General features: G+C 40.6%; 1 protein-coding gene across 3 annotated transcripts in view; it reads right to left on the bottom strand.

The window, feature by feature from the left end:
- Positions 1 to 4,687: 4,687 nt before the first annotated feature.
- The window catches only part of NFU1 (NFU1 iron-sulfur cluster scaffold), a 41,686-nt gene continuing 21,212 nt past the window's right edge, over positions 4,688 to 25,161 (bottom strand). For all 3 annotated transcript variants that reach the window (XM_003830928.5, XM_024927759.4, XM_008956341.5), the window contains exons 5-8: positions 23,779 to 23,893; positions 14,607 to 14,667; positions 8,947 to 9,121; positions 4,688 to 4,858 (exon numbers count right to left, since the gene is read on the bottom strand). In XM_003830928.5, the coding sequence (XP_003830976.2) occupies positions 4,814 to 4,858; positions 8,947 to 9,121; positions 14,607 to 14,667; positions 23,779 to 23,893 (396 nt within the window). In that variant the 3' untranslated portion in view covers positions 4,688 to 4,813. The remainder of the gene's footprint in view (positions 4,859 to 8,946; positions 9,122 to 14,606; positions 14,668 to 23,778; positions 23,894 to 25,161) is intronic.

Here is a 25,161-nt window from a genome sequence, read left to right as displayed (position 1 = left end):
GTAGGAATACTCAAGAGGGGTATGGGCCCAACTTCCTTAAGGCAGAATAGTATAGCTATAATGTGCATAGGACTTGCAGCCAGAATGCCAGAGTTCATGTTCCTAGCTTTTCCACTCAAGTTGCATGGCAATGGACAATGTACTTTTCCTTGTGCCTCCATCTTCCAGTTTATAAAAATGGGGACAATAGGCCGGGCACAGTGGCTCAAGCCTGTAATCCCAGCATTTTGGGAGGCCAAGGCGGGTGGATCACTTGAGGTCAGGGACCAGCCTGGCCAATATGGTGAAACCCTGTCTCTACCAAAAATACAAAAATAGTCAGGTGTGGTGGCGCATGCCTGTAATTCCAGAAGAATCGCTTGAACTTGGGAGGAGGAGGTTGCAGTGAGCTGAGATAGTGCCACTGCACTCCAGCCTGGACGACAGAGCAAGACTTCGTCTCAAAATAAAAAGGCAGGGGCGGTGGGGGGGGCGGAGGAGGGACAATAGTTAACTATCACGTAGGATTAAATGACTTCATAAATATAAGGTGCTTAGAACAGTCTTTGTGAAAACCTCAGGCTTGAGGATGAAGGATGTTCAATGAATAAATGAACACTGAATGTTCAATGAACGTTTGCTATTTTTATATATGTTGCTCTCATGTGACTGTATGTCATCCTGCATAGGGCTTCATCCTAATTTTGGTTAGTGAAAAATCCTCAGGCCAGGCGTGGTGGCTCACGCCTGTAATCTCAGCACTTTGGGATGCTGAGGCAGGTGGATCACTTAAGCCCACGAGTTGCAGATCCACCTGAGCAACATGGTAAAATCCCGTCTCTACAAAAAAAAAAAAAAAAAAAAAGGAAAATTAGCTGGGTGTGGTAGTGCGCACCTATAGTCCCAACTACTTGAGAGGTGGAGGTGGGGAATCACGAGTCTGGGAAGTCAAGGCTGCAGTGACCCATAATCACGCCACTGCACTCCAGCCTGGGCAGTAGAGTGAGACCCTGTCTCAAAAAAAAAAAAAAGAAAAGAAAAACCCTCCAAGTGCCTGGCTTACTCTTGACCAATAATCTTAGTTTCAAATACTTATTGAAGCATCCCATATTTACAAAGTGTTTTCAGGATATTTCATGTAAAATATTTTATAAAAGCTGGACGTGGTTGTGCATGCCTGTAGTCCTAGCTACTTGGGAGGCTGAGGCAGGAAGATGGCTTGAGCCCAGGAGTTTGAGGCTGCACTGAGCTATGATTGCACCACTGCAACTCCAGCCTGGGCAACAGAGTAAGACCCCATCTCTATTTTAAAAAGAAAAAAATAAAATAGATACAAAATATTTTATACATTTTGGGGGTTTCTTGTATTTTTGGTTTTTGTTTAATTTTTGTTCTGGCTAAACACAACTAATAGTGATTATTAGTCTTTCTTTGGGATTAGATAGGGAGAAATTCAGTATAAATATTCCAGAATAAAAACCATTACCTGATTAAACTTAACCTTTGAATAGTGGTTCAATTAATTAAAAAATACATGTTAATTTGTTGTTGTTGTTTTTGTTGTTGTTTGACATGGAGTCTTGCTCTGTCACCGAGGCTGGAGTGCAGTTGCGTGATCTCGGCTCACTGCCACCTCTGCCTCCTGGGTTCCAGCGGTTCTCCTGCCTCTGCCTCCCGAGTATCTGGGATTACAGGCGCCCACCACCATGCCCAGCTAATTTTTGTATTTTTTTAGTAGAGACAGGGTTTTACCATGTTGGCCAGACTGGTCTCAAACTCCTGACCTCAGGTGATCCACCCGCCTCAGCCTCCCAAAGTGCTGGAATTACAGGTGTGAGCCACCGCAGCCGGCCTGTTTTCATTTTAAGGTTGACATTTGGCAGTTTACCACAAATGAAAAATCGGTAAAAGTATTTACCAAGTCCTCCATCATTTACCAGTCTATCAGAATGCAATCAGCTTCAAGTTACAGAATACCTGATAACAGTAGCTAAAACAAGAAAAACATTTATCTCACATCATATAAACTCTGAAAGTGAGTAATTCTTAGTCTGGCCAAAAGGCCAACAATGCCTCAAGGATCCAGACCCTTTTTTTTTTTTTCCTGAGACAGAGTCTTGCTGTCGTCCATGATGGAGTGCAGTGATGTGATCTCGGCTCACTGCAACCTCCACCTTCCAGGCTCAAGTGATTCTCAAGCCTCACACTCCCTAGTAGCTGGGACTACTAGGTGGCATGTGCCACTGCACCAGGCTAATTTTTGTGTTTTTAAGTAGAGATGGGGTTTCACCATGGTGGCCACACTGGTCTCAAACTCTTGGCCTCAAGTGATCTACCCGCCTGGGTGTCCCAAAGTGGTGGGATTACAGGTGTGAGCCACCGTGCAAGGCCAAGGATCCAGACCCTTTCTTTGCTCTTTGCTATTCTCAGTGGACCACCTTTTAGTCATGATTACAAGTTGACTGTCATTGCTTTGAACATCACACTCTACAGTGTACCAAGCAGGATGAAAAGGAATGGATGGAGGAAAAAAAAAAAAGAGCCTTCTTTCCAGAGATTAACTTACATACACACTCTCTTAACTAGGAAAGACAATCTTTCCAGAATTCTCCAATAGACTTTCTCTTCCAGTTTACTGGCCAGAGCTAGGTCATATGGCTACCCACAGACTAATGATTGGAAAAGAAAAATGGAGTTAAAGTGACTGGTTTAATCATAACTTATCCCCTGGGACTGAGGTGAGACCTACTGAGAGTGCCTTCATTAACAAGAAGTGAGGGTGTATGTTGGGTAGGCAACCAAGAGTTTCTGTGGCACTACTACTACCACTGCCTACTCGTGCACCATTTTCACTTTATACTCAAGCCATACTTAGCTTCTTGAGGTTCCCAAATACATTTCACACTTACAATTCTGATTATACTGCTCCTATGCCTAGAATGTTCTTCCCACACTTTTCCTCCTTGTTCTTCATGGTTGTTGCTTTTGTAGAAAATCTTTCCAATACTTTGGCCTCTCAATTGAATAATTTCCTGTTTTTTTGTTTGTTTGTTTGAGACAGACTCTCGCTCTGTCACCCAGGTTGGAGTGCAATGGCACAATCCCAGCTCACTGCAACCTCCGCCTCCCAGGTTCAAGGGATTTTCGTGCCTCATCCTCCTGAGTAGCTGGGATTACAGGCACATGCCACCTTGCCTGGCTAATTTTTGTATTTTTAGTAGAGACAGGGTTTCACCATTGGCCAGGCTGGTCTCGAATTCCTTACCTCAAGTGATCCACCCACCTCAGCCTCCCAAAGTGTTGGGATTACAGGCATGAGCCACTGTGCCAGGCCAATTTCCTCTCTTCTAATAAACTAATCCTCCACCCAATTCAGCCACTTATTTCATGGCCACATACAAGATCTGCCATTACTTGCATCTCATCCACAATGTCAATTTCCTGTAGCTTCAACTAAAGGGCAGGTTAAGTTGCCTTGCTTACGAAGCAATTCCCAGTGTCTAAATTAAATTCATACATGATATCTCAAGGAATGAATTCTCCAACCCTACTATTTGGTTCAGTGAACCAAAGGATAAAAGTAAAAACTTCAATTCCCAGCACTCACAACTGCTAGAGTTCTTCCTGTTTCCATCACTATCTTAATCTCCTTAATTTGAGGGACTAGAATTCCAGAGATGCAATGCATCACAACTATTTTTCCCATCTTTCCTTTCCCTGTATTTTCTGTTAACTGCAGTCTCTGAATTACTATAGAAAAATGAGAGAGAAGGCTAAATCACTCTTTTGGCTACCTGAAAAAGCAGTACCCCTACAGTAGAAAGATAACGATGCACATTTCTGGCATGGTACAGATTTTGGATCTCTGAGTCAGAAGCCAGTGGAAGGACCAAAGCAGCTTCTTCTCTTTTCTTCAGCAATTCTGATTGATAAGGTAAAGGCTGGGCATGCTGAGGCAGTTTTTCTAATTCGGCCATCTCCATCTTAACCAATAGAAACTGTGTCCAGATTCTGGGAGTTAGTTTTCAAGTTTTTCACCTTTTTTTTTTTTTGAGATGGAGTCTCGCTCCGTCCCCCAGGCTGGAGTGCAGTGGCGTGATCTCAGCTCACTGCCACCTCCGCCTCCCGGGTTCAAGCAATTCTCCTGCCTCAGCCTCCTAAGTAGCTGGGATTACAGGCGCATGCCTCCGCGCCCGGCTAATTTTTGTATTTTTAGTGGAGACGGAGTTTCACCATGTTGTTCAGGCTGGTCTCAAACTCCTGACCTCGTGATCTACCCACCTCGGCCTCCCAAAGTGCTGGGATTATAGGCGTTAGCCACCATACCCGGCCATTTTTTATTTTTTATTTTTTTTGGTCTTAAGCAGTTCTTTGCTACTTAATTGGGGGCTAGTAGCCAGATACCATTTTTAAAACAGAATTGTTTAGCTGTTTCTTAAGCTAAAAACTTCAGTAAAAATAGTTTTAGATATTTCACAAAAAGCCATTTTAGAATATTCTAAAAAGCATTCTGTTTCTTCCTGTATGGAAAAAAGTAAATAAATTAGATGGGGGGAAATGTATTTTAAACTCCTTCACACATATGCAAAGAAGGAGCCATGGGAAATGAGGAACAAAAATAAAAATATCCTTGGATAAAATCCACGTGTACAGAAGATGATTCAAGAGGTTATAAATAACTCATATGAGGTAAAGCAAACATGCAATATTTATATATCATTCTCTGAAGAGCATATTTTATTAATCTTCAAGTTCCTCAGCATATTAATAATAAAAACTTGATATATATTATCAACAAGTCTGACTGTTATGCCCAAAGAAAATCCAGATTATTTTAAGGTGAGTTTGCTTCTTTTTCATCTGATTCTTCATCCATAACCTAAAACCAAAAAACAAAGACAATTTAAGAATTAAGAAAATGATTAGATTTTGCTATTTTCCTGATTTTAATATTACTTCTTTACCTGATACACTCTATAATGAGGCATGACAAACCAGTAAGAATAAATCTATCAACAGCCCCAAAGAACAAGGTTTGAATCATAACCTGGTATCCTAAAAACATAAAAGCAACCCCATCTCTACTGAAAATACAAAAAATTAGCCAGGCGGGCGCCTGTAGTCCCAGCTACTCGGGAGGCTGAGGCAGGAGGATGGCGTGAACCTGGGAAGCAGAGCTTGCAGTGAGCCGAGATCGTGCCACTGCACTCCAGCATGGGCAACACAGCGAGACTCTGTCTCAAAAAAAAATAAAATAAAATAAAATAAAAGCAAATTAAATATTTGGAAATTAATTAAAGCATTGATCACTTCTCCTTGTCTCAAAGAGGCTACCCATAGCAGAGTCTCAGCTGGGCAGAAAAGACTATAAATAATTAACTGCGGCCAGGTGCGGTGGCTCACGCCTGTAATCCCAGCACTTTGGGAGGCTGAGGCAGGCGGATCATGAGGGCAGAAGATCAAGACCATCCTGGCTAACACAGTGAAACCCCGTCTCTACTAAAAATACAAAAAATTAGCCGGGCGTGGTGGTGGGCGCCTGTAGTCTCAGCTACCCGGGAGGCTGAGGCAGGAGAATGGCGTGAACCAGGGAGGTGGAGGTTGCAGTGAGCCTAGTGCCTGGTGATAGAGCACTCCAGCCTGGTGATAGAGCAAGACTCCATCTCAAAAAAATAAAAAATAAAAATAAAAATAAATTAACTGGTATTCTCTAGCCATAAGACTAATGTAAATGACTTTTTCTTTTTTTCAAAACCATCTTATTTACTTAAATATATTCTGTGAAGCTATACCAAACTGTTATTATAAAAACATTTATTTTTATTAAAATGAATCCCCAAGGAAAGTAAAAAACAAAACAAAACAAAAAAAACCCACCATATTAGGAACTAATTATTTTAGTCTTACTGAGATAAAAGATCATTTTAAGCCTCAGGAAAATGTTACAACAGCTATTATCTTTCCATGAGTTAATGTATTACTAAGATAACAGACTAACTCCATTGGAGAAGGAAAAAGTTACATAAACTTAAGAATGTTTTTTTCTCCTCACCACACCTACTACAATTAGATGCCAATTCAAGTTTCTAATCTGAAGGCCAATTCATCACCCTACCCTGGACAATTGAATAAAAATGTTCCTCAGTCAATCCACCAAAGTATCAACTAACATAATTTTTTAAGGCATATAGATGATAATGGAACAAAATAAGGTTTTTTTTTTTTAAAAAAAAATCTAGGCCAGGCACAGTGGCTCACGCCTGTAATCCCAGCACTTTGGGAGGCTGAGGCAGGTGCATCACCTGAGGTCAAGAGTTCAAGACCAGCCTGGTCAACATGGCGAAACCCCCATCTCTACTAAAAATATAAAAATTAGCCAGGCGTGGTGGCGCACGCCTGTAATCCCAGCTACCTGGGAAGCTAAGGAAGGAGAATCATTTGAACTCGGGAGGTGGAGGCTGCAGTGAGCCAAGATCGAGCCATTGTACTCCAGCCTGGGCAACAAGAGTGAAACTACGTCTGAAAAAAAAAAAAAAAAAATCCAGATTCTGGCTCTGATCTGAGACAATCAATAGAAAAAGAATTCTTTCATAGGCTGTCTTTTCGGTTGAGTAAAAATTGGTACTTATTTCCAAGAAATTAATATTTTACATCCAATTTCAACAATACCCAATCCAAAAAATTTTGTCAACCAACTCATATTTTAGGCAGAATTATTCCTTAATTTGGAGTAATATTCCCAAATACTTAATACAAAGCATGTATAGGACATTTGTAAGGCACACAGCTAGTTGTTGCAGAGGAACACAAAGACTTGGATATGATTTCAAGTCTCTTAGGGAGCTTCCACGTAAACATAAAGCTAAAACAGATACAGAAAGCTACATAAACATAAAGCCAAAACAGAAGCTTTGGACCTGTCAAAGAAGAACTTAATTCCAAGTGGGGGATGGATAAAAACTTCAAAGAGGAGATGTCATGTACTGGACCAAAACGATGGTGTGGAGGCTAAAGCAACTCCATCTTGGATGCTAATCTGCCACATTGACTAACCTCAGTTCTAGGAATGCCTCTAAGTTTTCTACTTAATTCTGCCTTTAGGTCAAAATAACCTTGATGTTATCCTAAACAAACACATACTTAGCATAAATCTTGCCCTTAAGCAAATTATAGGCTATTAGGCAAATAGCATTCTTGCCTTTTCCAGAGGGGCTGACTTCAATTGTCCTACACATATCTTCTGAAGCATGTATACCCATTCCTCCTGGTATATAAGCCCTGAGTCTAGCGGGTAACAATGCAGGAATCCATCATCTTGCAGCTGCCCGATAAATGGCTTCTGTTCCTCAGTCCCTATGAAATGTTTCTTTCTGACCAACTGGATTTGCCAGCCTCTGTCTTCAGCCTCTCGGCTCCCTAAGACTTTGGGGATAGGTCTATATAGACCTGCTCACTGTGGAACAGATGAATTTTAATACTACCCAAGGATGAGTGATTCCCAATGGAGCCCTTAAGGGCACAGAATTACCTGAGGTGGTCAGGCACGGTGGCTCATGCCTGTAATCCTAGCACTCTGGGAGGCCGAGGCGGGCAAATTGCCTGAGCTCAGGAGTTTGAAATCAGCCTGGGCAACATGATGAAACCCCGTCTCTACTAAAATACAAAATACAAAAAATGGTGGCATGTGCCTGTAATCCCAGCTACTCATGAGGCTGAGGGATGGGAACTGCTTCAACCTGGGAGGTGGAGGTTGCAGTGAGCCAAGATATCATGTCACTGCACTCCAGCCTGGGCAACAGAACAAGATTCTGTCTCCAAAAAAAAAAAAAAAAAAGAATTACCTGAAATTCTGTGGGTTGGAAATTTCTAATTTCCACACATCCCTTCACTCCTTGATAATCTCTCTCCATAAGGCCATGCTTTTTGGTTGAGAATCACTGCAGTGAGACTCATTATTACTGATGACAAGGTGCTGTGTTATACTCCTTAGGTATGTTGGCAAAAAAAAAAATCTTGATATTGTGCTATACGTAAAGCTCTAGAATTCTACTCAGTATAACAACAAACTATGATTTCTTAATGGGCTTCTTGCTTGCATATTTAAGAATACATAGATTAGGCCAGTTGTGTTAATCCTTAATCCCAGCATTTTGGGAGGATCACCTGAGGCCAGGAATTCAAGACCAACTTGGGCAACATAGCAAGACCCTGTCTCTACAAAAAAAAAAAAAAAAATTGGTAAATATGATGTAGTAGAGTTCTTCCACTAAAGATTTCTAAATCTCATCTATAAAACACTGTGTTACATTTTAAACCTTTTTCATAATTTTTGTGCAATCAGGGCAGCAATATGCCCTCTGAGTCTCTGTAGCCTTATGTGCAAAATGGGAATGACTTAATGCACTGTGTTATTAGAAGATGAAATGAGCAAAAATGCCTGGCACATAGTAGGTTCTCATAACACTAAAGTTACTTCATTTTTTTTTTTTTTTTTTGACGGAGTTTCGCTTTTGTTGCCCAGGCTGGAGTGCAATGGCGCGATCTCGGCTCACTGCAACCTCCGCCTCCCAGGTTCAAGCAATTCTCCTGCCTCAGCCTCCCGAGTAGCTGGGATTACAGGCGTCTGCCACCATGCCCGGCTAATTTTGTATTTTTAGTAGAGACGGGGTTTTCTCCATGTTGGTCAGGCTGGTCTGGAACTCCCAACCTCAGGTGATCCACCCACCTCAGCCTCCCAAAGTGCTGGGATTACAGGTGTGAGCCACTGTGCCCAGCCCAAAGTTACTTCTAAAATAAGAGACTTCAAGTCTGATAAAAATTGCAACACAAAAATCTAGCCCTTGAAGAAAAAGCTAGGTCATGAACTTCTTTTCAAATACTTGCCTTAACATCTATTTCCAGCCTTTGTATCTACAAAGAAAAAGAAAAAATGAAAAAAATCTAGACTGTCATATAATATTGGCATACCTGTTCTACGCCTTCTACCTCCGGAATATAAAACTGCAGCATGTTCTGAATTCCATTTTTCAGAGTAATGATTGAACTAGGGCAGCTGGTACAAGAACCCTGGAGTTTCAGCTGTACAATGCCATCTTCAAAGCCTTTGTAGATTACATCCCCTCCATCTTCCTGCACAGTTGGCCTGTGAGGTCAAAGAATATTTATGACATATTCTTTAAAATACAAGTTTTCATTGAAAAAATTTAATACAGCTCAGAGCTTAAATTTTATATTAGTAAAATTCACAAAGTTAGAGCTACTTTTATAATACAGAATAATAACTGTGGCTAAGTTTTATTTAGAATTAAATTTTTTTTTTCACTCTCAGGTAAAATACCAAAATTCACTCATACAAATATTTCCTCCACTTATCGCATTTGATCTTGCTTACTAATATCTTTTTAAGGCTGGGCATGGTGGCTCACACCTATATTCCCAGCAATTTGAGAGGCCAAGGTAGGAGGACTGCTTGAGCCCAGGAGTTGGAAGCTGCAGTGAGCTATTATCACACCACTGCACTCCAGCTTGGGTGACACAGCGAGACCCTGTCTCTAAAGAAAGTTTTTTTTAAATAAAACAATATTTTACAGCACTTAAGATTTCAAATTTCCTAATAATTATTGTGATTACCTAAAATATACTCAGTCACTTCTTTTGAGTGAAGGAAAAGGGAGACTGACACATGCTGGCTTCATTTTCAGGTAAACTTTTCATTGAAATACAACATTAATACAGAAAAATGCTTAAATCATGTATGCACAGTTCACTAAGTTTTCACAAAGTGAACACACATTTATAACCACCCAAACCAAGAAACAACACCAAACCTCCAGAAGTCCCCTTTGGGCTTCCTTCCAATCACTCCCCACAACAAAAATGCAGCCATTATCCTAATTCATATCACCACTGATGAGTTTTGCCAGTCTCTGAACTTTATAATTTACAAATATAAATTCTATTTATAAATCACGTAGAATTACTCTTTTGTATCTGGCTTCCTATGCTCTTTGTGAGATTCACCTATGTTGCTGAGTATAGTACTAGGTCATTTACTCTCACTGCTGCATAGTATTCCATTAAGCAAATATACCAGAATTTATTTATCCATTCTAATGTTGATAGACATTTAGGTTAACATTATGTTTTGGCTTTTACAAATAGTGCAGTTATAAAGATTCTTAGAAATGTCTTTTGGTATGCATATATATTACTACTGGAAATATACCTGAAAGTGAAATTGCTGAATAAAGAGTATGAATATGTTGAGATTTAATAAATACTGCCATATAGTTTTCCAGTTATATAAACTTACATTCCCACCAGCAGTGTATGAGAGTTTCTGTTGCTCTACATCCTCACCAACAATTGGTGTTGTCAGTCTTAATAGTTTTAACTATTCCACTGGATTTGTATGAATATTTAATTATGGTTTGAATATTCATAATAACTAATGAGGTTAAGCATTTTTTCATGTTTAGTGGCTACTTGATTATCTTCTTTCCTTTTTTTTTTTTTGGAGACAGAGTCTCACTCTGTTGCCCAGGCTGGAGTGCAATGGCACGATCTCAGCTCACTGCAACTTCCACCTCCCGGGTACAGGTGATTCTCCTGCCTCAGCCTCCCAGATAGCTGGGATTACAGGCATGCACCAATACCCCCAGCTAATTTTTTGTATTTGTAGTAGACATCATGTTTCACCATGTTGGCCAAGCTGATCTTGAACTCCTGACCTCAGGTGATCCGCTCACCTAAGCCTCCCAAAGTGCCGGGATTATGGGTGTCAGCCACTGCGCCCAGCCACTATTTGATCATCTTTTGCGAAGCACCTGCTCCAGTCTCTGATTGTCTTTTTCTTACCAATTTGTACAAGTTTTATTTATGTATTGTCATATAAACACTGTAAATATCTTCTAATCTATACCTTGCCTTTTGACTGTAAATGGCACTTTTCAACAGTCTCGCTTTGTCACATAGGCTGGAATACAGTGGCATGATCACAGCTCACTCACTGCTACCTAAAACTCCTAGGCTCAAGGGAGCCTCCCCTGCCTCAGCCTTTTAAGTAGCTGGAATTACAGGCACAAGCCACTGTGCCCAGCCAATGGCATCTTCTGATGAAGAGACAGTCACAATTTTACTGTAGTCCAATTTATATGTATTTTCCTTGATTTTTATCTGATATATATATATATTTTTTTTTTTTGAGATGGAGTTTCGCTCTTGTTGCCCAGGCTGGAGTGCAATGGCTCGATCTCGGCTCACTGCAACCTCCGCCTCCCGGGTTCAAGGGATTCTCCTGCCTCAGCCTCCCGAGTAGCTGGGATTACAGGTGCCCGCTACCATGCGTGGCTAATTTTTTATTTTTTTAGTAGACACAAGGTTTCTCCATGTTGGTCAGGGTGGTCTCGAACTCCCAACCTCAGATGATCCATTCACCTCGGCCTCTCAAAGTGCTGGGATTACAGGTGTAAGCCACCACGCCTGGTCTTTATCTGATTTCTTGTGTCCCGTTGGGAAAAAAAAAAAAAAAATGGCCTACCCGAAGGTCATACAAATATTCTATTTCTCTCCTTTTCTCTTCTCTTTTCTTTTCCCCTCCCTCCCTCCTTCCTTCCTTCACTTCCTTCCTCCCTCCCTCTCTCTTTCTCTTTCTCTCTTTCTTTCATTGTAGAGATGGGGTCTCACTATGTTGCCCAGGCTGGTCTCAAACTCCTGGGCTCAAGCAATCTGCCACCTTGGCCTCCCAAAATGCTAGGATTACAGGCATGAGCCACCATGCCTGGCCCCTATATCTCTTCTAAGCAGTCTATAGTTGATTTTGTTTTTTTGTTTTTTCACATACAATTTGACAATCTTATTTTTGTTCATCAAACTACTGTCATTTAAATGCCAACACTTTTGAGTTTATATTACCATTTACTGTTTCCTATTTTGCATTGTTTTGGATTGATGAATTATTTTTTATCCTATTTCTCCCCTCCAAAGGTTTGATTCATTTTTTTTTTTTTTTTCTGGTGAGACAGGGTCTTGTTCTGTCTCCTTGACCAGAGTGCAATGGTATGATCACAGCCCACTGCAGCCTCATCCTCCTGGGCTCAAGCAATCTTCCCGCCTCAGGAACAGCTGAGACTACAGGTGCACACCACCACACCCAGCTAATTTTTTAATTTTTTGTAGAGACAAGGTCTCACTATGTTGCCAGGGTGGTCTCTAACTTCTGAGCTCAAGCAATCCTCCTACCTCAGCCTCCCAAAGTGCTGGAATTATAGGTGTGAGCACCGTGCCCACCGTCTCATGCTTCTTTCCTATATCTTCTATTCTCTTCTCTCCCTGTGCTTCAGGCTGAATATTTTCTACTGACTTAAATTCCAGTATACTAATCTTCTCTTCAACTATGTCCAATCTAATGAGTTCTTAAGTTCAGTTATTATAATTTTAGTTCCAGGGTTACTTTTTTTTTTTTTTGAGATAGAGTCTCGCTCTGTCGCCCAGGCTGGAGTGCAGTGGCGCAATCTTGGCTCCCTGCAAGCTCTGCCTCCCAGGTTCACACCATTCTCCTGCCTCAGCCTCCCGAGTAGCTGGGACTACAGGCCCCCGCCACCATGCCCGGCTAATTTTTTGTATTTTTAATAGAGACGGGGTTTCACTGTGTTAGCCAGGATGGTCTCAATCTCCTGACCTTGTGATCCACCCACCTCGGCCTCCCAAAGTGCTGGGATTACAGGCGTGAGGCACCGCACCCGGCCTCCAATTAATTATTCTTAATTCACAAAAATTATAGATATTTCCATGTACAACATGATGTTTTGAAATATGTAGGCCGGGAGCGGTGACCCACGCCTGTAATCCCGGCACTTTGGGAGGCCGAGGAGGGTAGATCACCTGAGGTCAGGAGGTCGTGACCAACCTGGCCAACACGGTGAAACCCTGTCTCTACTAAAACTACAAAAATTAGCTGGGTGTGGTGGTACATGCCTGTAATCCCAGCTACTCAGGAGGCTGAGGCAGGAGAATCACTTGAACCTGGGAGGCAGAGGTTGCAGTGAGCCGAGATCGTGCAGCACTCCAGCCTGGGTGACAGAGCAAGACTCTGTCTCAAAAAAAAATATATCTGTATACACCATGGAATAGCTAAATCAAGCTAATTAACATATACTAACATATACATTACCTCGCATACTTATTTTTTGTGTCAAGAACACTTAATAACTACTATCTTAGCAAATTTTTTTTTTTTTTTTTTTTTGAGAAAGAGTTTTGCTCGTCGCCCAGGCTGGAGTGCAATGGCATAATCTTGGCTGACTGCAACCTCCACCTCCAGGGTTCAAGTGATTCTCCTACCTCAGTCTCCCTAGTAGCTGGGATTACAGATGCCCACCACCACGCCTGGCTAATTTTTGTATTTTTAGTAAAGATGGGGTTTCAACATGTTGGCCAGGCTGGTCTTGAACTCCTGATCTTAGGTGATCCACCTACCTCCGCCTCCCAAACTGCTGGGATTACAAGCGTGAGCCACCACACCCAGCCACAATTTTCAAGAATACAATACATTGTTACTAACTATAGGCTTACTTGGCTGGGCGCAGTGGCTCACGTCTGTAATCCCAGCACTTTGAGAGGTTGAGGTGGGCGGATCACGAGGTCAGGAGTTCAAGACCAGCCTGGCCAACATGGTGAAACCCTGTCTCTTCCAAAAATACAAAAATTAGCTGGGTGTGGTGGCCTGTGCCTGTAATCCCAGCTACTCAGAAGGCTGAATCTGGAGAACCGCTTGAACCCGGGAGGCGAGGCTGTAGTGTGCTGAGATTGCATGCCAGCCTGGGTGACAGAGCAAGACTCCGTCTTAAAAAAAAAACCAAAAAACTATAGGCTTACTTTTCTTAACTTCCCTGCTCTCTAGGATCTTGGTCCTTGAAATCAAGATTTCATTGGTAACCCAGAATTTTAATTTTTGTCTTCCCATCTAAACAAATTTTCTGAAAGCCCAATGGTTTCTCTGATTCTTAGCAGCTGCCCTCTGCCCAGCTTCTTCTACCCTAGCTATGTAGCAAGGAACAGCAAATGCCTTAAGGGAAAACTGAGTGAGCTTCCCTTCTCTCCAGGATCTTGGCACCTCACATTTTGCTTGCTCTGGCAGCTATCTAATGCTTTCAAACAAATTCTTTTTATTGTACTTTATCCAGCTTTTCTGGGAGTTCTCAGCATGACTATTGGTCTGCTACAAGCAAAAGGAGAAGCCTGCTATTCTCCACTCACTTAAATTTATTCTGTATGGGCAATATACTGAAAATAGGTACTCATTCTCTCTTCACAACCTTCCCAAACATTGTCTTTTTTTTTCTTTTTAAGAAATTTGGTATTATAACAATATCAAATCTAAATTGAGACTGTGAAGAATACATTTCTTCATTGAATATGTTTAAATAAATTGGATGTTTTAAAATTCTGAGTAAATGTAGAGAAGATACAGGCTTTAAATTCAATTGTCATGGTTACCTGTTGTGGTTTACATTAACTTGCACTTATTTTGAAAATCTACTATAATCTCATGGCCAACTAAAACTATATTGCTCTAATGAAAAATGCCTCCAAAGCACTTGAATTCAGGTAGAGAGAGGAGCACGTACCGTATTCTAGTATCTAACAATTCCTTAATCATTGCCACAACTTCATCATCTTCTTCAGATCCTAGAAATAATTACATATAAAAACATCAAGAGTAGAAATTTTATAGCCATGCAAGTACGAGTATTAAAACAGAATGATTTTAACTACATGGTTCATTAAAAACATAAAACTATAGAAAGAACATGTAACTTGGTATGGAGATATATTTTGGGAAATTGATGACAGAATCATTCATTTGATTATCTGAAGAAAAATTAGGGAATACCAATCAACTCAACATCTGGTGATAAAGATGAGTACACTAAAACATCTTGATATGCTAATGATGTTAGGGTGTGAAATTTTAAGCCAGTAAATATGCAGACATTCTCTGTTCTCAAGGATTGAAAGTATCAGAGAAAAGAAACTGAATTTTGATGGAAACTTTGAGACAAAAAGGCACACCTACTTTGTAAGTTAAGTTACATCTTCAGTTTCTCAATTTACTGGTTTTCAAAATGCCAGCCATACTAAATATAGATGTAAGCCTTCTGGAAATTTCTGAAATGTTCTTTTTTTTTTTTTCTTGAGACAGCGTTTCACTCTGTTGCCCAGTGCGGAGTGTAGTGGGGTGATCACAGCTCACTGCAGCCTCTACCTCCTGGGCTCAAGCAGTCCTCCTGCCTCAGCCTCCCAAGTAGTTTGGGACCACAGGTGTGAGCCACCACACCCAGGCAATTTTTTTATTTTCTGTAGAGATGGGGCCTCGCCATGTTGCTGATATGGTTTGGCTGTGTCCCCAGCCAAATCTCATCTTGAACTTCAGTTCCCATAATCCCTATGTGTTGTGGGAGGGAGCTGGTGGGAGGTAATTGAATCATGGGGGTGGTTACCCTCATGCTGTTCTCGTGATAGTGAGTGAGTTCTCACGAGATCTGATCGTTTTATAAGGAACTTTTCTCCCTTTTGCTTGGCACTTCTTGTTGCCATCATGTGAAGACTCGGGCGTTTGCTTCCCCTTCCGCCATGATTGTAACTTTCCTAAGGCCTCCCCAGCTATGCTGAACTGTGAGTCAATTAAACCTCTTTCCTTTATAAATTGCCCAGTCTCAGGTATGTCTTTATCAGCAGCGTGAGAACAGACTAATCCGGTTGCTCAAGATGATCTTCAACTCCTGGGCTCATGTGATCCTCCTACCTCGGCCCCTCAAAGTACTGAGATTACAGGCATGAGCCATGCCTGGCCTCTGAAATGTTCTACAGATCTTCTGAGCACAAAGTTAGCCTTTGAGAAAACCAAAAATATGGAGATTTCATATTACATTATAACAAACACTAGATTCTGGCAACCCCTAAAATTAAATTATATTAACATTGAGTTTTTTAAGAAAATAAATAAAACATGGCTCATGCCTGTAATCCCAGCACTTTGGGAAGCTGAAGTAGGCACATCACTTGAGGTCAGGAGTTCCAGACCAGCCTGGCCAATAGGGCAAAACCCTGTCTTTACTAAAAATACAAAAATTAGCCAGGTGTGGTGGCAGGTGCCTGTAATCCCAGCTACTCGGGAGGCTGACACGAGAATCACTTGAAACAGATGGCGGAGGTTGCAGTGAGCTAAGATCGCACCACTGTATTCCAGCCTGGCTAACAGAGCAAGACTCTATCTCAAAAAAAAAAAAAAAAGAAAAGAAAAGAAAAGAAAAGAAAAAAAAAAAAAGGAAAAGAAAACACACAAAAGGGCTGGGTGCAGTGGTTCCCCCTATAATCCTAGCACTTTGGGAGGCTGAGGCAGACGCATCACCTGAGGTCAGGAGTTTGAGACCAGCCTGGCCAACATGGTAAAACCCTGTCTCTACTAAAAATACAAAAATTAGCTGGATGTGGTGGCACACACCTGTAATCTCAGCTACTTGGGAGGCTGAGGCAGGAGAATTGCTTGAACCCAGGAGGTGGAGGTGGCAGTGAGCCGAGATCGCACCACCGCACTCCAGCCTGGGCAACAGAGTGAGACTCCACCTCAAAAAAAAATAAATAGATAATTAAAAATAAATAAATTTGTTGGGGGAAAAAAAGCACAAAAGCTAAAACTGTCTTAGATCAATAAACCTAAATTCTACTTCCCCACCATCCCTTCCATAGACAATAACTATCATGAGTTTAGTTTATATCTTCCCAGCACGTGTTTACATTTACATGTATAAATTAACACAAATGAGATCATACCATACATACTATTCTATATCTTGCTCTTTTCTGTGTAATATATCTTGAAGGTCTTTCCCCATTAGCATATACAAATATGCCTCAATATTTAAAACTGGTACACAGTAACTTTTATATAGATTTGTCTTTGCCAGTTTCTTCATTATTTCAGTTGTTTATACAGTTTGCTGCTATTTCTAACAATCCCGCAACATACTTGCTTATATAAATATATATCAAAAGGCTGGGCTCAGTGGCTCACACCTGTAATCCCAGCACTTTGGGAGGCCAAGGTGGGCGGATCACTTGAGGTCAGGAGTTTTAGACCAGCCTGGCCAACATGGTGAAATCCTGTCTCTACTAAAAATACAGAAATTAGCCGGGAGTGGTGGCGGGTGTCTGTAATCCCACCTACTCCAGAGGCTGAGGCAGGAGAATCACTTGAACCCAGGAGGCGGAGGTTGCAGTAAGCTGAGATCACGCCACTGCACTCCAGCCTGGGTGACAGAGTGAAACACCGTCTCAAAAAAATATAAAATTATATATATATATATATATATATATGTACACATACATACATCAATGTACTATTGCAATTATATTTATTAGATAAATTCCTACTGGTGGGATATTTGTGTAAACAGGCTTGTGCTTTTTTTTTTTTTTTTTGACAGAGTTTCACTCTTTTACCTCAGCTCACTGCAACCTCCATCTCTTGGGTTCAAGCAATTCTCCTGCCTCAGCCTCCTAAGTAGTTGGAATTACAGGTGCCTGCCACCACACCTGGCTAATTTTTTGTATTTTTAGTAGAGACGGGGTTACACCATGTTGGCCAGGCTGTTCTTGAACTCCTGACCTCAGGTGATCCACCTGCCTCGGCCTCCCAAAGTGCTGGGATTACAGCCGTTAGCCACCGCACCCAACCTAGCTTGTGCATTTTTAATGTTAGTAGATACAAATTACTCTAAAAAAGTTATAAGGTTTACATATGGATCCATAAAGAATACATGTAACTGTTTTATGTAGTACTAAAAATTTTCATAAATGGTACATTTATAAATGTACATACATTTGAATTTTCCTTTTTTACTTAATATTTTCTTTTTTATGTTTCTATGTTGGTATCTCCCAATCTAGTTCATTCCTTTTAACTTTTGGTATAGTTAAAAAATATTTCAGTGAACATGTTTCTACATGTTGCCTTATGCATATCTCTAAGACTCTTAAGATATATATCTAAAAATATACCTGTGTCACCTAAAGATAATTATACAAATGTTTCTGCATGTCATAGTCTATTTGGTGTTGCTATAAAGGAATACCTGAGACTGTGCAATTTACAAAGAAAAAAATGTTTATTTGGTTGATTCTGATGTCTAGAAAAGTTGAAGACTTGGCATCTGGTGAGGACCTCAAGCTGCTTCACCCCATGGAAGAAGAAGGGGAGCTGGCCCATGCAGAGATCACATGGTGAGACAGGAAGGAGATGTTGTTACTGGGACTCTTCTTAGCACTCAGCTCTCAAAAGAACTAATAGAGTAAGAACTCACTCCCCTCCTCTCATACCCCCAGCTCTTCCAGAGGGCATTCATCTACTATTGAGGGATCCATCCCCATGACCCACTCACCTCCCATTAGACTCCACCTCCAACACTGGGGATCAAATTTCAGCATTAGATTTGGAGGGGACAAATGTCCAAACTATAGCAGTGTATATATGTGTGTATGCACATATAAACGTTCGGTTTTTGTCGTCAATGCTTATTAACATTGATGAACTACTAGAACTAATGAGTGCTAACCTTGACGGATATAAGATCAATATACAAAAATCAACAGTATTCCTATACCCAACACCCCAAATTAGAAAACATTATTTTAAAACAGATACAGGGTCGAGTGAGGTGGTTCACGCCCATAATCCCACCACTTTGACAGGCCAAGGTGGGTGGATCACCTGAGGTCAGGAGTTTGAGAGCAGCTTGGCCAACATGGTGAAACCCCATCTCTACTAAAAATACAAAAATCAGTCAGGCATGGTGTTTGGCGCCTGTAATCCCAGCTGCTCAGGTGGCTGAGGCAGGAGAATCGCTTGAACCTGGGAGGCGGAGGTTGCAGTGAGCCGAGATCGCACCATCGCTCTCCAGCCTGGGCAACAAAGCAAGACCCCGTCTCAAAAAAAACCCAAAAAACAGATAGAGGCAGCACAGTGTAGTGGTTAAGAGCATGAACGCTAGAGCCAGATTGCCCAAAGTTCTTATCTATCTCTGCCACTTACTACCTGTGTGACCTTGAGCAAATTACTCAACCATTCAGTGCCTCAGTTTTCTCATGTGTGAAATGTGGTAACAGTTCCTATCTGATAAGGTTAAGAATTAAGTGAGTTTATACTTGTAAAGTGCTTAGAATTGTGCCTGAAATACAGTAATCAGTATGTCTAAGTGCTTACTAAACAAAATAAGAACGCTTTATGATAAAACCTATCTGGTACCTAGAACTAACATGAGCTCATACCAAGAAAAGAACATAAGAGAAGTCTCACATAAATGGGAAAATTTGGGGATGAAAAAATATCAATGTTGAAGAAATGTTAATTCTCCCAAATTTAATCTGTAAATTTAATGCAACTTCAACCAAACTCTTGACATGGTTTTTCAGAGACTTTACAAGATGATCATTAAATTTACAAGGAAGAATAAAGTGACCAGACCACCAGAAAGTTTTTTTTAATTGAGGAACTTTTTCTTCCAGATATTATCATATACTATACTAATTGTTACAGAGATATTATAATTAAAACTCCATATGTTATTAAAACAGGAAGGGGGGCAAAAAGACCACAGGGACAAAAAACATTTTAGAAAAAGACCCACGTATAATATTATAAATTCATGAGGAAAGACTGGGATAATTGATTACCTATGTAGAAAAAGATAAAATTATTATATTTTAAACTATATAGAAAAATCCCACAGTGATTAAATATGTAAGTGTAAAAAATAAAATTTTAAAAAACAAAAATACATATACACATACACATATGACAGTATCTTTGTGATACTGGAGAAAGGAAAAACTTCATCAACAACAAATACAACAGTATCAGCAAATACTTATGGAGCTCCATGTACAGTCACTCTTCCAAGTGCTTTACACTAAATAACTTACTAAAACAAGGTACAAAAGGCGTAAACCACAAAGGAAAAAGATGAACTAATGTAACCACATTAAAATGAAAATTTTCTGTATGACAAAAGACATCATAAACAAAATGAAAAGTTAAGTCACAGTTAGGGAGATATCATTTGCTAAGAAAATACCTAACAAATAATTAACATTCAGAATATTCATATATATACAGACAGAATGAGGCTTTTTATTTTTTTTTAAGAGATGTGGTCTAGTTCTATCACCCAAGATGGAGTGTGGTGGCGTGAACATGGCTCACTACAGCCTCAGCCTCCTGGGCTCAAGCGATCCTCCCACCTCAGCTTGTCAAGTAGGTGGGACTACATGCACGCATCACCATGCCCAGCTAATTTTTGTATTTTTTCGTAAACACAGGGTTTTGCCATATTGCCCGGGCTAGTCTCAAGTTTCTGAGCTCACACAATCTGCTGCCTTCACCTCCCCAAGTGCTGGGATCACAGGTGTGGGGCATGGTGTCCAGCCCAGAATATTTTTTAAAAACCTGCTTAAATAAATATAAAAAAGACATATGGGCCAGGTGGCGGTGGTTCATGCTTATAATCTCAGTACTTTGCGATGCTGAGGCAGGAGGATCACTTGAAGACCAGCCTGGGCAACCTAACAAGATCTCATCTCCACAAAAAAAATTTTTCTGGCCGGGGGGACGGAGTCTCACTCTGTCACTAGGCTGGAGTGCAATGGCATGATGTCAGCTCACTGCAACCTCTGTCTCCCAAGTTCAAGCAATTCTCCTGCCTCAGCCTCCCAAGTAGCTGGGACTACAGGCACGTGCCACCATGCCCAGCTGATTTCTGTATTTTTAGCAGAGATGGGGTTTTACCATGTTGGCTAGGATGGTCTTGATCTCTTAACCTCGTGATCTGCCCACCTCAGCCTCCCAAAATGCTGGGATTACAGGTGTGAGCCACTGTGCCAGGCCTCTACAAAAAAATTTTATTTATTTATTTATTTATTTAAATTTTTATTTATTTATTTTTTTGAGATGGATTCTCGCCCTGTCTCCCAGGCTGGAGTGCAGTGGCACGATCTCAGCTCACTGCAACCTCCGTCTCCCGGATTCAAGCAATTCTTCTGCCCCAGCCTCCCGAGTAGCTGGGATTACAGGCACGCGCCACCACACCCAGCTAATTTTTGTATTTTTAGTAGAGATGGGGTTTCACCATGTTGGTCAGGCTGGTCTCGAACTCCTGACCTCGTGATCCACCCGCCTCGGCCTCCCAAATTGCTGGGATTACAGGCGTGAGCCACCACACCCAGCCAAAAAAATTTTTTAAATAAAAACATTAACCAGGCATGGTGGCAGGAGCCTATAATCCCAGCTACTTGGGAGACAGAGGCAGGAGGATTGCTTAAGCCTGGGAAGCTGAGGATGTAGTGAGCCATGATCATGCCACTGCACTCCAGTTTGGGTGACAGAGCAGGTCACTGTCTCAAAAAAAAAAAAAAAAAGACACATGACTCAATTTGTTTTTAAGTAGAAAAGATATAAATAGAAAATTTACTGACAAGAAAAGTAAATGGCCAATAAACATATGAAACTCTTAACACTCAGTATTAATCAAGGAAATGCAATTACAACAAGATACCGGCCAGGCTCAGTGGCTCATGCCTGTAATCTCAGCACTTTGGGAGGCTGAGGCAGATGGATCAGGAGTTCAAGACCAGACCAGCCAACATGGTGAAACCCCGTCTCTACTAAAAATAGAAAAATTAGTTGGGCATGGTGGCAGGCACCTGTAATCCCAGCTATTCAGGAGGCTGAGGCAGGAGAATCACTTGAACCCAGGAGGTGGAGGTTGTGGTGAGCTGAGATCGCGCCATTGCACTCCAGCCTGGGCAACAAGAGCGAAACTCCGTCTCAAAAAAGAAAAAAGAAAAAAAAAACAAGGTACCATTGTATACCCAACATATGGGTAAAAAAAAAAAAAAAAAAAAAGACACTAAATGATGACAAAGATATAAGAATGTTGAAATTCTTAAAATATACTGCTAATGTGCGCTTAATTAGATCAACTTATGATATAACAATTCCACTTTTAGGAACATAATCTAAAGAAGCTCTCGGCCAGGCACTATGGCTCACGCCTGTAATCCCAACTTTGGAAGGCCAAGGCAGGTGAATCCACTTGAGGTCAGGAGTTCAGGATCAGCCCGGCCAACATGGCAAAACCCCCTCTACTAGAAATACAAAAATTAGCTGGGCGTGGTGGTGCATGCCTGTAATCCCAGCCACTCGGGAGGCTGAGGTAGAAGGATCGCTTGAACCTGGGAAGCAGAGGCTGCAGTGAACTGAGATCATGCCACTGCACTCCAGCCTGGATGACAGAGCAAGACTCTGTCTCAAAAATAAGGCCGGGCACGATGGCTCATGCCTGTAATCCCAGCACTCTGGGAGGCCGAGGCAGGCGAATCACGAGGTCTGGAGTTCAAGACCAGCCTGGCCAACATGGTGAAACTCTGACTCTACTAAAAATACAAAAATTACCCAGGCATGGTGGTGGGCGCCTGTAATACCAGCTACTTGGGAGGCTGAGGCAGGAGAATCACTGGAACCCAGGAGGCCGAGGCTGCAGTGAGCCAAGATCACGCCACTGCACTCCAGCCTGGGCAACAGAGCAAGACTCTGTCTCCAAAAATAAATAAATAAAAATAAATAAACAAACAAATAAATAAAGAAGCTCTCCACATATTCATAAACAGACTTGTATAAGGATGCTCACTACAGCAATGTTTTCAATAAAAATTAGTACAAAAACTTTACTTGAACATAAAGGAACAAATTAACTATATCTTATTCCTATAATGAAATGCTATCCAGCACGTAAAATGAGTAAACTAGAACTATGTTTTTTGAAATGGATATGTTTCAAAAATATTACACTTAGTAAAAAAGACAATTTGCAGTATAATACAAGATATTTAAGGTTAGGCACGGTGGTTCATGCCTGTAATCCCAGCATTTTGAGAGGTCGAAGCCAGCGGATCACTTGAGGTCAGGAATTCAAGACCAGCCTGACAAACATGATGAAACCCCATCTCTACTAAAAATACAGAAATTAGCTGGGTGTGGTGGTGCACACCTGTAATCCCAGCTACTTGGGAGGCTGAGGCATGAGAAACACTTGAACCTGGGAGGTGGGGGTTGCAGTGAGCCAACATTGCGTCACTGCACTCCAACTGGGGTGACAGAGTGAGAGTCTGTCTCTAAAAAAAAAAAAAAACAACAAAAAAACAGATATTTAAAACTTAAAAACAAAAACTAATACTATATATTCCCTGCAGAGACTTACATGTATAGTATAAAACAAAACAAGTTTTCACATATCTCTGGAACTAGGAAGGGAAAAGGGATGGGGGTACAGTGGTTTTAGCGGTTTCTTTTTTAATTTACTTTATGCTCTATATTCTGACACTGTATGTTTAATATTTTATTTAAAATGAGTCTAAAGCAACTGTGGCAAAAGATAACATTTGTTTTGTTTTTCCCAAAAGCCCATTCTGTAACTTAATTAACATTTGTTAGATATGAGTGGAGGGCAAATTGGTGAGCATGATATTTTCTGCATGTTTGAAAATTTTTATAATTGAAAATTTTGGTTTTATAGAGTAATGCCAATTTATACACAAGTTTTCAAAATGATATATAAATTTGCAGAGCTAAATATATTAAATGATAGAAATCTAGATTCCTATGACTTCTGATATCAAGGTAAATGTGAAGAAAATAGAAAAGTCTAAAAAAAGGACAAATTTTAATTACTCAATACAACATGTTACCTGCTTCTCCTGAAGGTGTTTCCTCAGTAACCAGGGGTAAGCCAGATGCAAAGAAGTCCATGATTGTTGCATAAATATCTGGTTTCAGTAAATTCCAGTCTAATTCTTCATTTTCCTATAAACATTTAAAGGAAAATGCTATATTTCCAGGCAACGGCAAAGACCCATACAGAACACTACCTTATATCTCTTTTTTCCTTTTTTTTTTTTTGAGATGGAGTCTCACTTTGTTGCCCAGGCTGGATGGAGTACAGTGGCGTGATCTTGGCTCACTGCAACCTCCTCCTCCTGGTTTCAAGCAATTCTCCTGCCTCAGCCTCCCAAGTAGCTGGGACTACAGGTGTGTGCCTTGAACATAAAGGAACAAATTAACTATATCTTATTCCTATAATGAAATACTCTCCAGCACGTAAAATGAGTAAACTAGAACTATGTTTTTTGAAATGGATATATTTCAAAATTATTATACTTAGTAAAAAAGGCAATTTGTAGTATAACACAAGATATTTAAGGTTGGGCACGGTGGTTCATGCCTGTAATCCCAGCATTTTGAGAGGTCGAAGCCTGACCTCGTGATCCACCCACCCTGGCCTCCCAAAGTGCAGGGATTACAGGCGTGAGCCACAGCGCCTGGCCCCCTTACACCTCTTAAGAATCTTTTCCTGGTCAGGTGTGGTAGTTCATGCCTAATCCCAACATTTTGGGAAGCTGAGGCAAGAGGATTGCTTGAGTCCCGGAGTTCAAGACTAGCCTGGGCAACATAGCGAGACTTCGTCTTCTTTTTATATTTTTAAAAATAATAAAGGGAAAGGAAGAAAGAAAAAAGAGAGAGAAAAAAGCAGCAGAAAAAAGGAAAGGAGGAAGGAAGGCAAGCAGGCAGGCGAAGAGAAGAAGAAGGTAAAAGGGAAAGGAAAAGAAAAGAGATAAAAAGAAAAGAAAAGAGGAAAGGGAAGGAAAAGAAAAAATATCTTTTCCTATATACACACTATACCTATGCAATGGCAACCACTTCTGGAGAATATATATTAGCTCCACATCTTAAAGGGTCCTGTTTAAATGAATTTCAGAAGATAAAATCTTAAAGATCCCCCATTCGTTAATTCATTCACTTATTGTTATTATTATTAATAATATAATTATAATTTATAATTGATAAAATTAATATTTAATTAATTTAAATATATTAATATAATATTAGTAATATTATTAATTCATTCACTTTCATTGTTTTAATTTGATTTAAATGATTAAAAGGCGTTTTTCATGATGTGAAGACAAAATATTAAATGGATTTTCTGTCTTTAAAGAAGATGATAAAGAGATTCCCATTCTCTTAAAAAAAAACATAGGATGTAATTGCTTGATCAAGTATACGGAACAGCC

This window comes from Pan paniscus, chromosome 12 (assembly GCF_029289425.2).
Source record: "Pan paniscus chromosome 12, NHGRI_mPanPan1-v2.0_pri, whole genome shotgun sequence".
In the NCBI taxonomy this organism is placed as follows: Eukaryota; Metazoa; Chordata; class Mammalia; order Primates; family Hominidae; genus Pan; species Pan paniscus.
This window is presented reverse-complemented; position numbering and strand designations above follow the sequence as displayed.